Consider the following 13,758-nt stretch of genomic DNA (forward strand, 5'->3'; position numbering starts at 1 on the left):
TAACGTCTGCAGCTGATGATAGATATATTACAGTAACTAGCAAAGGGAACAGGTGCCGAACAGCACTAGTCATCACTGCTTCCCTGAATAACAGCAGAGTGACGCCTGTGTCTGTGTCAACGGTGAATAATAGGTTGCGTGAAGAAGGGCTGCATGGCAGAGTAGCTGCTAGAAAGCCATTGTTACGACGTGTGAACAAGACGAAACGATTGGTCTGGGCTAAAATGCACCAAGGTTGGACTGTGGGTAACTGGAAACAGGTACTCAGGACCGACGAATCCAAATATGAATTATTTGGCAGCAATAGGCGAACCTTTGTGCATCGAAAGGTTGGCGAGGGAATGAAAGAAGAGTGTCTTGTTGCCACAGTGAAATATGGGGGTGGAAGTGTAATGGTGTGGGGATGTTTTGCCGGAAACCAGATGGGGGACCTTCATAAAATTCAAGGAACATTGGTAAAAGAAGGGTATCATCAGATATTGGTGCACCATGCCATCCCCTCTGGTCGTCTTCTTGTTGGTAATGGGTTTATTTTTCAACAAGATAATGATCCCAAACACACATCCAAATTGTGCACACGGTATTTGGAACGCAAGGCAACAGAAGTGGCATTAGTTCTCATGACATGGCTACCACGGTTTGCTGATCTTTCACCAATTGAACTGCTATGGGACCAAATCGATAGGGACATCAGGAAGAAGGTACCCAGCAACACTCAACAGCTATGAGAATTCATCAACGATGCCTGGCGTAACATTCAACCATCCTATCTGGAAAAACTATTGGAGCGCATGCCACGTGTTTGCGCTGCTGACATTAAGGCCCATGGCGGACATATTGATGAAAGCAAAATATGAGGTGGCATTAGTATGTATAGTGGATGTACCTATGTTTGTACATTGCCAAGCAGATTCTTACATCTGTTTCTTGTACATTAATTACAAAATGCATTCATTTCTACTGATTTTTGGCACTTTTTCCTGGTGGTCTTAAACTTTTTGTCGGTAGTGTATACCAACTGAAATATTTTTCTGGTAAATGTGTAATAACACTGTTAAGTAACATTAGTTACAACCATGAAATAAATGAACTTCCTATATTAGAAGAAATATTTTTAGTCATTATTTATTTTAAAAAGTACCATTTTATTCATTTCCAATGGTAGCAGCATTGATGATTCCTTATTTCTAATATTAGTATTATTAGTGTCCTCCTCCGTAGCCGAGCGGGTTAAGGCGTTCACTCATCTTGAGATCGTTCGCTGCGGGACGGCGTAGGTTCGAATCCGGCTCTGGTCGGAATTTATTCGGCCTACGTATAGGGCCGGTGGCAACCCACCATCGTGAGGAAATTGGGGAGCTCCGAGTGAGTGAGCGTAATCCGGTCACGGAAGCCTACTATAACGGCTGGGGATACGTCGGGCTGACCCCCCCGACTATTCCAATACTGGTTGCAGATCTCCACGCTTAGAGGTGACGAAGGAAAGCGTGGGAGGGAGACCGGCAGTCGGTAGGTATGCCTAGGCCCTTCATGGGCTGTTGTGCAACGGATTATTATTATTATTAGTATTATTAGTAAATGTCCATTCATCAGTGATGTTTTTTTACCCGAGAGAATTAACTTGACCATTATGATTAATTAGACCATATCAGTAAGTAGTGTATAATCATCCTATAAATTTTGCAAAATGCATAATTTTATTTAGTTTTTCACTAACATTGAGTGGCAAAAGTAAAATTTAAATATTTAATTTAAATATTTTTAAATATATTTGGATTATCTCATACGAAATCCTTTGAATATTTTAAAGTAGAAATGGGACATATTAATGGTTCTATATTGATAATGGGATCTCACTTTAAACTGTAGGTCCAGTCCCAATTAGCCTTACTGTGCATAAAGTGGACTTAAAATACCAACTCAATGCAACTCTATTGATAATGGGCAATATAGGCATAATCAGTAAAGGTAAAATTGCTGACAATTTTACCAATCAAAAAAATATATATATATATAATTTGGTGCAATGATCTGTCAATGTTTTATTATTTTTATGGATATAAACATATAATCTAAATGCACTAGTTTTTTTCTTTAAATAAATGTCTAAATGTGCAGCTTCTTTTGCATTGCAGTCATCTGGTACATTTATTAAGGAGATCAATGAACCATTCAAGTTCTTCAAGGACCATTTGGAAATTTATATCGGATCGTTAGAATATCAGTCATCGGTGTTTGTAAATTTTATATCAGTGCCAGACAAAATTGCATACTGATCCATTCCTGTTTTAAAGCAAAACTCTGGTAGATTTATGTCGCATGATTAATGGAATATTTATACATGTTAATACAGTGGAACCCCAATATAATGTTCCCAGATTTTACATTTTCCCACATTATACATTCAATCTTCATGGTCCCAACATAGTAAAATGTTAGTAAATTTTCCTCGATTTTACATTTTCCCATATTTTAAGTTTTTTCAGCTTGGTCCCCTGAAAAACATAAAATCGAGGTTTCACTGTACTCATAAATATCCTGGACAAACTTAATTGGTACAATGATCAAGCATCAGTTTCCATGTCAGTGGGAATAATTAAAGAGCACTGACTTCGGTTCAAAGTGGTATGGATCTGGTATTTTCCATTAACGATACACAGATATGAGCTGTGCCTTAGTTTAAAGTTACCCATGCTGTATAACAGTGACTGTTTCCATGTTTATTTTTCAAATGTGCTACTATACACAAAGACACATGGTAGAACTGACGCTCATGCTTACCTGCAAATTTGATTTATGTATTAGTGTCTCAACATTTTCTCCAGTGACGTCAGACTTCAATAAACCTTCTGCTGCACTCCATAAAATGGATGCATATTTGCCATCTTGGGGAATCCTCAATGTTTTCCCTCTGAACTCCGAAGACCAAGGACCTTTGCCGGAAGTGGTGTAGGCACAAACTTTGATTATATATTCAGTGTTTTCCTTCAAGTCATGGATAGTTTTGGATGATAAATTGATATCTCGCCTGAAGATAGTATATTCCCTGGCTTCATCCACAATGTGTAGTTCGTAAGACCAGTCCTGCCAAGCTCCTTTCCCTACAACACAAAATACAAGTAGCTGATTGACTTAAAATTATGTGCTTAGGCTTTTTATGGCCATTGCATTGCATGGGTTCAAGCCTCTTTTCACTATATAGAACATATGAACTTCTTTCCAAAACCAAAAGTCATAGATGTACGAAGTACATTGTATGTGAGAACTAAAATCTCCATATAAATGAGAAAAGCTGATTTGCTCTGAACACAAAGACAATATACATAAGCATCGTGGCTTGAGATCCAGGTGCCCGAGCCTCGTTAGCCTGCAAGAATGCTATTTTCAGGATGTACTACATAGGATAGAGGTTGGCTATTGAGTGCCTTTCAAAAAGTCAACCTTTGCACCGTAAGAATAAGAAAAATAGGATTGCAAACATTTGCTGACCAAAAGATCATAATTTTGCTAAAGCTATGCTACTGCATGTACACTGAAAATTCATATATACTGATAATATCCTGATCATGTTATACTAAACCAAAAATCTGGTTTACCCAAAACTATTTTTAGATTATATTTAAAAAAAGCGCAAAACATTTTTCTGTAACTATAATAATTATTTAGTCCTGCACTGTGGCTGTACGGTATAAGGCATTATGCTTTGGGCTCCGGCTACGGGACGTGCACTGGTCCGAATCTCCTGGGAGAAGTGTAACCCCGAGATTTCGGTTTGTGTATGAGACTGGTGGCAACCCACCATTGTGAGGAAATTGGGGAGCTACGAATGAGTAGTGTAATCTGGTCATGAAAACACAACAATGGGAGTGAGGATGGCATGGGATATTATGATTTAACATTGAACACATACGTATATACTGCAACTCTATTAATAACAATATTCAGAACGGTGCTCCAATATTGAAAAAGAATTTTAAAAATGTTATATCTTTACAACAGTAATTACACTCTTACTACAGTAAAACTCGTTCTAGCACCCATTGTATGCTTACGAGTGAACTGCCCTGATTTTCATGACTGCACTAATGCGCCATCAAGCTCCTGTCACGACAGGGCATATTTAATACAATATATTAAACATTATCTGAAATTTTGATTATCCAAAATAAATGGGTGTGTGGTCCCATCAAATTCAGATAAATGAGTTTTAGTGTACTTCCTTCTTACATACTTCATGAAACATGTATTGAGATGTACACAGATAAAAAAAAAGTTGCAATATTTACCTTGTCCTCCTAGCAGATGTGGAACTTGCCATGATATCTTTGCTATTTCTGCTCCAAGAATAGCCTGAACATTAATTGGAGGATTTACAGGTATTGGTATTGGTTGAGACGTAGGAAGGTTTACACTTATGCTGAAAAATGATCGACTTGAAAGTCCAGGGTATGCATTGTGGTAATATTTGTTATCGCCAAGGTGATATTCTTCTATCCATACTTCATCACCACTGATCCAGTAGAAAAGTCCATTTGTCATAGCTAAGCTCAACACATTTTCGAACTTTGGTTGTTGTATGTTTTCACGGAGATCTGATATTTCCTTGCTGAAATCAATATGAAAAATAAATAAATAATGTTACAGAATCACAAGTACTGAAGTTAGCATATTTTGAAGTTATCACAAACACTATTGTAACAAATTAGTTCATTGCTACATGTGGGGACATTAATCTTATACTTTATACAGTGCAAAAGTACTCAGTTTTGTTTGCTTTAGGTCCACCCACTTTATGCACAGATAGGCTAATCGGGATTCGATCTACAGTTTACAGAGGGATCCGAACCACTGTGCACTTAAAACTCATAATAATGTTATAATAAACTGAAAATTTGGATTATCAAAACCTATTTTTAAATTATATTCTTTTAAAATACACACACAAAAAATCTGTCACTATGATCATTGTTTAATAGCATTCATCAGGGATTGAACCTGGGATTCCTTGATTACAAGGCAACAGTATTTCTACTATGCCATCAGGGATGCTCACTACCTCACGACTTGATTACCGCTGCAACTGTAAATCATAAGCTATAATCATTTACAAGTCAATTTAAGATAGTTCAACTGTAAATTTTATCAATGACCAGAACAGATACACTAGGCATATAATTGTTCTACACGTATTTGCCAGAATAAGTTTAAAATACAAACAAAACAATTATTCAAATTTGAAATCAAATCACTAAACACAAAAGTTGAAAAAATACTAGTTTCATAGAATTTGAAAATAGGTCTTTAGCTGTAGCAAAACTTACCCATCCAGTGAAACAGAAATCACTGTATTATGCGAATGATTAATCTTCTTTGGGACAAGAAGTCTAAAATTTGTATGATCGACAGTGAATGCTCCTAAATGGGGATGTTCCAGTATGGCATCTGGTATTACTTCATGCTTTACACCATTGCTTATGTCTGCTAGATCTAATCTGTACAAGCCACTTCTTGACATACCTTGTATTAGCCAAAAAATATACCTGAAATATAATGAATATATAAAGTCATATGAAGGGTAAATATGCTCTTGCAAATATAGGTAATGTTTTTCTTATTTAAAAGAAAAAAAAACTATAGTATAAACTACTATGATAATTCTTAAAATTATGCAGGAAATAATAATCAAATAATGCTGATTTGAATTTATTAATTTTAATTACGGGTAAGCTGATACCAATATGAACCAATACAGATACCACTGATACTCTTAGGGAGAGATTTCAATAACGAAGATGAGGTTGAAAGACAATCAGATGAAATGGATGAAAGGGCAATGACAAACACACAAGGACAGCAACAACACGGGACTCATGTAGGATCATACTGACCACCAGGAATCCAGATGCCAAAATCTCGCTAATCAAAATGCAAAGGGCATCCCTCACACCCCAAAGTACTTCAGAATATGTGTAAATTTTAAGATATCCACTGGAACTACAGTATATCATAGCACTATCCCAGAGCTTTGCTTGAAAAGGTTCATAATCTTACATGATAATCATTTAATCACAAAATCCATTTCTTTCCCAATGTTGTTTCTAAAATAATGGAAATTCTGCATTTTGCATAATTTGCAGGAAACACAAATTCCATGAAATTGTCATGCAGCATTTTTGCAAATTCTACAAGACACCCAGACCCCGGAAAAGTATTGGCTGGTATTGGTGTTTAAATTCAAACTGATACTTTCTGATATTGATACTAGTGGTATCAGCTGGTAATGGCTCAGTCGTAATTTTAATTATAATAAAAATATTAAGACAAAATTCATACTCTGATAAGTAGTATAATTTAAATTGATGTTTCTCTTGTATTATATACCCTGAAATGGGAAAACAAAATGTAGTAAAATACCTCGTACATTATTTTGGTTAAAATTTGTTGTATTCTATAGTTAGTGTTACTTCATAAAAAAAACTCCTCCCATTACAAACATTCTGTCAGTGTTTATTTCATAAATTCTATTTATATGTATTGACAGCTTATAATGTATTACATGTCATCCACTTTATAAAATACACTTATAACTCAAAATTAAACTATGTAGCATGATGGCAATTTATATTTTCGATTCCAGTTTGTCTTTTACAACAATAACCTTGGTACATCAACTGCCATCACACAGCATTACACATTTTGTACCTAGCTAACCTGACTTAAGTCTATGCTAGACTAGGCATATTCACGGAGAACACCCTGTGTTAATAAAAAGGTAAAATTTTAGAAATAAATCTTAAGGAATAAAGAAGATAAGACAGCTTACTGAACAATCCCCTTTTGATACATGCACATGCATAATACTGTGCAATTATGTGAAAATACACAAATGCATTAATCAGAGATAAATATAATGCACCAAGCAGTAACACATGCACGAGACCTTAACATGCCAGGAATAGTATTTCAGATAGGCACAAAGAATTTCATTCATAATACAAAATAAGTTTTAACATTGATGATAAACTAATACATAAAGGAAATCATCCATATCATTCACCTCCAGCACTAAAGTAAATCATACTAGCCGTAACTCAAGACACAATAACGTACCCATTGTAAGGATCAACTTCAATATGCAGAGGCTTTGTGAGTAATCCTGCTACAGCCACCGTGACTCCTTTCCCATCAAACTGGCAGCGAGCAATTTGCCATCTAGGTCCGGTTGCATGGTTGACCACACCCAGAATGTAAAGATGGTCATTTAGCCAGTCAACACTCAGATCCAAGGGCATGAAACTCAAATGTGCAGCTGTCAAAATAGTAATTGGGGCTTCATATCGAACAAGCGAAGATCGAGTTATGTAACCTGCCGAGTCTGATACGAACAATAGTTTCTTATACACATGAATGCCCAAACCTGTAAGTAAATATAAACAAGAATTTTGCAAAAATATATGAAATCTATTCATGTTTCATGGAAACACTTTGATAAATCAGTTTCAGAGATAAGTAAGTACTTTATTCCAGTATTTTAATATGAAAACTATATATTTATGTTTGTTTAATCAATAATAATTTCAAATATTCAATAATATTTTGAATAGTTTAGTAATGAAATTTCATAGGTCTCAAAATTACTGCACATGTAGGATGTCAAGCAATTTATTAGAAGCAATTTCACACTATGTGTCATCAGTATGTTCTCTTGGGTTATCAAACAAATGAGTTACAGTTAAGTTTCGGAGCTATCAAGAGCTAGTACCTCTAAAGAAAATTGCATTAGTTCTCATAAGATGCAGTCTCTTGGTCAACCTGAGGCAAATTCTTCATCATTTGTTACCAGCTAACTACAAGATGTATTTTAAAATAACATGCCAGGAAAGAGAGATTTGACAAAGAAATATTGAAATAATTCTTGAAGCTTTCCTGGCGGCGAATATGGAAGAGGTTTTCTCGGGCAATCAGCCAGGTGATTTCCGAATAGGCTTCCGAGCTTTCGAGATCTAACGTCACTCTCATCTTCAGGGATTGAAGAACAGAGATAATTTAGGGTGGAGTTATATGTATTTGGTGTGGGAGGGGTTCAGTGTAGGTGGCGTTTCTCAGACATCCGCGTTCCCAGTCGACTATCGCTAATCAGGCTGGGTCCAGTTCGAGTCCCGTGTCCCTGTTGAGGTTTTCCTTTTCCCCATGAATGGCTATTGCTTCTTTGATGAGACAGTCCCAGTAATTTGATGATTTATTGATGATCTCTGTGGTTGTGAAGTCAATTCTATGGCCCTCCTGGATGGAATATTCTGCTAACCCTGATTTTTCAAGATGAAAATTTTTGATGTAGCTGGTGTGTTCTTTGCAACGCTGTTCTAACCTCAACAGGGACACGGGTCTTGAACTGGACCCAGCCTGGTTAGCAATAGTTGACTGGGAGCACGGACATCAGAGAAACGCCACCTGATTAGCCCGCCACCTACACCAGGCCCCTCCCACACCAAATACATATAACTTCACCTTAACTTATCTCTGCACTTCAATCTCTGAAGATGAGAGTGACGTTAGCTCTCGAAAGCTCGAAAGTCTATCCGGAAATCACCTTACTGATTGCCCGAGAACCTCTTCAAAGAAATATTGGTTATTCAAATAGAACTGCGCTCAGTATTATGTTCTTACCTTAAAAAAACACACAAAAAGATAAAACACATTATGAAAAGCTCAGACTACTACCAAAGAACCTTTCATAACCACCATGTCCTACAACAATCCATTTTACAGGTGCTGCGAATGTTGAAGAGACAAAAAATTCTGGTTTTGTTTTTTTATCTCTATGTACAGAACAACAACCACCTTGATTTTACATTTTTTAGGGGACTAAGACAAACCCAGAAAACTTTTAACATGTTGCTGCATTGGAACCATGAACATCGAATGCAAAATCCACGAACTTGACATGGATTTTGTATTTTCGTTATTCAGCATTGCTTTTCTGCCATGTTTGGCCAATCAAGACAATGAGGATGAGAAAACTGATGAAGGGACATGCCCAGGCTGCTACTCGAACCTGGTAACTTCCTGCAAAAAGGTCAACTTAATGTGCTCAAATATAGAGGCAGCCAGCATTATATATTTATTAGAGTACTACTACATGGAACCACCTTTGCTCCCTCATACTTTTTCGTGTCTCCTACACTTGAGCATTTACAATAGAATATCATTTTAATGTGACAATAATCATAGACATATGTATGTAAAATATCCATCCTGGCAGTTTCAGCCCACAATCATATATTTCATTTTCATATATTATTGTATTGGTGGCCGCGGTGGCTCAGTCGGTAACGCGTCTGACTACCATACTAAAGGTCCTGGGTTCGATCCCCAGCCAGTTCAAATCCGGGAACTATTCTAACGATGGAAGCGGCCCTGGCACCCACCCAGCATCGAATAACATGGGTACCTGGGGGAAACCCTAGGGGGTAAAGGCAGTCAGGGGCGTGATGCTGATCACATCACCCCCACTCACGACCGGATCAAGAAAGTGTGGGGCGTTATCCACACACCCCCTGTACGCCTTCATGGCATAGTGCTATGCACAGGGCAGCACTTTACTTTTACTTTTTACTTTATATTACTGTATTGGTAAGACAGACTAAACTACATTTTAACATGGAAATAATGACTATTAAGTTTCAATTTAACTGTCTCTTTCACTTCACAATCAGTATTTGAGTGTTCACTACCACAGACAAATTACAGTTATATATGTACTACAGGGCTTCGAGCGTATACCGGTCATTTTGCCTATTCAAGCATTATTCGCTCGAGCGAAGAAGTTCTCGATTCCGTATGCTATCTAGCATCATATGTGCGAACTATTTGGGGTTTGAGTGAAAAAATTAACAGAAAGGGATTATTTTAAACAGGGCACCACAATATTATTTAGCATTGGCATTTAATTCAATATGATGTTGAGTAAAATTAACTGTTAAAGAAATCATATTTTATGGGTTTATTTATCCCTACCTGCTAAAATGGATTGTACTTGGAGAATTGTCAACTAAGCATATCAAACTGATTAAAAATAAGTTTAAGGAAATCCTTTTTATAAAAAGGAACTGTAGTTATCAGTACAAGAAGTTTTATCTGGCCCACCTGTTTTCAATAGATAAAGAAACAAGATGGTTTTAACTAGTTTCTGTATATTAATACACAGCAAATTCTTCCTTACGTTATATTATATGATATTTCATGGTTTCCGCCTAACTCAAATAGAACTTCTTATATTGTACAAGTACAGGTATTTATATTCTCTTGCGAAATGAACAAACGATATTTGAAAAATATTTGAACAAATAAATATTTAAAATGAAATGTACATTAATATATTAATAGACATATTATTTTAATCATTAAGCAATATTATAAAGAACAAATGTTACTTACCTTTAATTTGATGAGATGTGTTATATATTATAACTGGTTCATCTAGCATGTCAGGTCCTTGTTTGATGACTGTGTGTTGAGAGCCCAGAATAAAAATTGGCTGAAGAGTATCTTTAACTGAAAAATAAGAATGACCAATGTTTCATATAGAAGCAAAGGTTATTTTTTTTATTTTGAATGTTAAAATATAAAAATGTTGTTTTAAATCTAATACCTAACATGCTCACCTTTATTTAGCAGCAAGTGCTCCTATTCAAATTAAAATTAAATCCCCCTCCTGTGCTTATACAATGTTAAGCATGTAGAGGCTGCTCAAGAACAAGCTTCTAGCTAGCTTGCACCCTGAAGCAATTCTCTCCCTTCTATCTACCTCTCCTCCACACACAGTGACCTGGCTGCAGTGTTGCCAGCAACATAGTGGTAATTTCCACTAGATTCTCTGTATATTCTGCCTAATTAGATATACACATACAATCAAATGACCAATCTTATATTACACTATAATATGCAATTTTAAATTCTAAAAATTATATGCTATAGAATTTCATGTGACCACCATATCAATCAAATATTAAATCTCTTAATCAATTGCTCCTCCCCCTATCCTCCCTTCCAATACACGGTGCCATGATCTTACAAATAGGGTCTTCTGATTTGTTTTGTTATGAATGATGTAACATCTTAACTATTCTTACCAACAGGTGCTGCTGGAGTTGAAACTTCAGTAGTGGCAGCTGGTCCTTCACCAACACTATTTCTCATAGCAACAGACACAGAGTAATTCTTTTCAGGCATCAAATTTCGAAACATATAAAAATTTGTGTTTTCCGAAGCTGGAATGTCCTAAAGCAAGACAAGTAAGTGTTAAAAATTGAAAGATTATAATTTTTCTATTGATATTATCATCATGTGTACCTAAAAAAAAATATCGAATGGTCTTTCCATGCCAAATCACCCCCTACCAACCTGACACCCTCCAAAATTTTATTAAATGTGGTAAGGAATGCGAATTAAAATGTGCTTATTTTCAGAGCTCTGTGATCAATAGACTTCAAGCATTACAGGGTTGCCAACTTTGGAAAAACAACATTTCAGCATGCATAATGAACAAAAAATAATCCTAACTTTTGTTCCACCAGTAGAGATATAATGGTGGGACTATTTTGAAGCTAAAGGAATTTTCTTTTCATAAAAATTGGCAATATATCAAAATATTAAAATTTTGATTTAAAAGTCTTGCAAAGTGACTTTTGAACTTGGAATTTTGCACAAAGTATAATTTTTGTTTTTCTGGTAAAATATATATGTATTCTGCATTGTTATGCTGCCTCTCTTTCCTGTCAATTTCATTTTGGGATGCCTATTTTGGACTTATGCATTTCTTATACTAAATACTTAATAAGCAAGATAAGCTCATTCCTGAAGCATACCTTTCTCATGGAGACAGTACATAACAATATACAGGACATATATCATACATGATTATGACAATGAAAAGTACACATTTCTGTGCGATTTGAGATGGAATGACCTCAAAAAAATATAAATATGACATTTTGTTTAATAAACATCATTTCCTTTTTTTTTAAACAATTGTTAATGTTAACACCTACAATCATATATAATAACATGAACCACATATATAAAATCAATATTTAATAGGATGTGTGCATTTTAAATCAATACTACTGCATTTTGTAAATTTTCCACCTTTAACAAATAAGGTAAAACTAAAATATGGTAAATAAAATAGAATGGAAAATAAATATAAAATACATTTCATGCAAACCTGTTAACCAATTTTGCAAAAGAACATGCTGATTTTCACTACTATACCAATTACTGAAAACTGAACCCACCTCATACCACATTCAAAAACAAAACAAAAAATCCCAAAAATTCACATAAAACTTCATTTCCCACATGAAAAATGATATAAATAATTTTTTTTTTACATATAATCAGAATGACGGCAAACTTCTTCCCAAATAAATTGAATCTAATTTTCTGCATTCCACTGCAATCCAGTTTTTAAAATAAACACAATGCACATACCATTGCAAACTTGTCCCAAGTATATCTCTGGGTAAGTAATGTTACCACTTCAGTAAGACTAACATCTTTCTTAAAAGAAAACATACCAAGAATTGTAATCCATAACACAGAACTTCCAAGAACCTTCCATGCATAACACCTAGATCAGTGTGCTAGAAGGGCTCAAATGTTAACTCTTCTGTTACTAAATATTTCTCTATATACTACGAGGCGTATTTTTAAAGTAAGTACCATTTTGAAATTCCGCCGCTGCAGCGCTGCGGTCGGTGTCCCGTGCATGCGCACTGTGTACCTACATCTGTTGGCAAGCCACAGACGCCATTGCGGCAACAATCGATTGTGTATACATTTGCTTTTGCATATTTAAAATGCCTCCAATGATTGAGAATCCCGCCGACTGTGAAATACATGCTGTTATTCGTTTTCTTAGAGCTAAAGGCGTGAAAGCAGTTGAAATTCACCGTCAGATTTGTGAAGTGTATGGACAAAACATTATGAGTGATGGAATGGTACGCAAATGGGTAAGAGCTTTCAAAGATGGCCGAAAGAATGTTCATGACGAGGAACAGAGTGGGCAACCCTCAGTGATCACTGTCGATTTGGTGCAGAAAGTCGATGAAAAAGTGAAAGAGAACAGATGCTTCACGATTTCTTCGTTATCAGAGGAGTTCCCTGAAGTTTGAAGAAGTGTTATCAACGAAATTGTTACCGAACGCTTAAACTATCGAAAATTGTGCTCACGATAGGTACCAAAAATGTTAACTGAGGCGCACAAAAGCAAACGTTTAGGTAGCACCTCGACTTTTCTTGTCAAGATTTCATCACATCATTTGGCTGGGAATAATTTGATCATCCTCCATACAGCCCCGATCTAGCGCCCAGTGATTACAACGTGTTTCTACAACTGAAGAAGCATCTCGGAGGTCAGCGCCACGATGACGACGATAGCCTCAAAACAGCCATGTTGCAGTGGCTGTCAACTCGGGCGGCAAACTTCTATGATGACGGAATACAAAAGCTTGTTGTTCGATATAATAAGTGCCTTAATATTGGTGGCAATTATGTGGAAAAGTAGATAAAAGTGTGGTCTTTCATGTAACAATAAAATTGTTACAAAAAGTTTATTTGTTTTTTGTACATATCAAAACGGTTCTTACTTAAAAAATACGCCTCGTACAATTACACGGTCCCTATTTCAGTATTCATATTCCTAGTACCAGATGCACAAGAGGTTCATTAACTGATAAAATTATCACAAATATTGAT

At 35.8% G+C, this 13,758-nt stretch overlaps 1 protein-coding gene across 4 annotated transcripts in view; it reads right to left on the bottom strand.

Annotated features, from left to right (window-relative positions):
• The window catches only part of sev (receptor protein-tyrosine kinase sevenless), a 157,334-nt gene that overhangs the window by 61,187 nt on the left and 82,389 nt on the right, over positions 1 to 13,758 (bottom strand). For all 4 annotated transcript variants that reach the window (XM_083123833.1, XM_083123832.1, XM_083123834.1 and 1 more), the window contains 6 exons: positions 11,133 to 11,280; positions 10,438 to 10,554; positions 7,111 to 7,417; positions 5,322 to 5,540; positions 4,287 to 4,606; positions 2,782 to 3,101 (listed from right to left, as the gene is read on the bottom strand). In XM_083123833.1, coding sequence (XP_082979959.1) covers positions 2,782 to 3,101; positions 4,287 to 4,606; positions 5,322 to 5,540; positions 7,111 to 7,417; positions 10,438 to 10,554; positions 11,133 to 11,280 — 1,431 coding nt within the window. The remainder of the gene's footprint in view (positions 1 to 2,781; positions 3,102 to 4,286; positions 4,607 to 5,321; positions 5,541 to 7,110; positions 7,418 to 10,437; positions 10,555 to 11,132; positions 11,281 to 13,758) is intronic.

Source organism: Lepisma saccharinum, chromosome 6 (assembly GCF_977018435.1).
Source record: "Lepisma saccharinum chromosome 6, izLepSacc3.1, whole genome shotgun sequence".
Taxonomy (NCBI): domain Eukaryota; kingdom Metazoa; phylum Arthropoda; class Insecta; order Zygentoma; family Lepismatidae; genus Lepisma; species Lepisma saccharinum.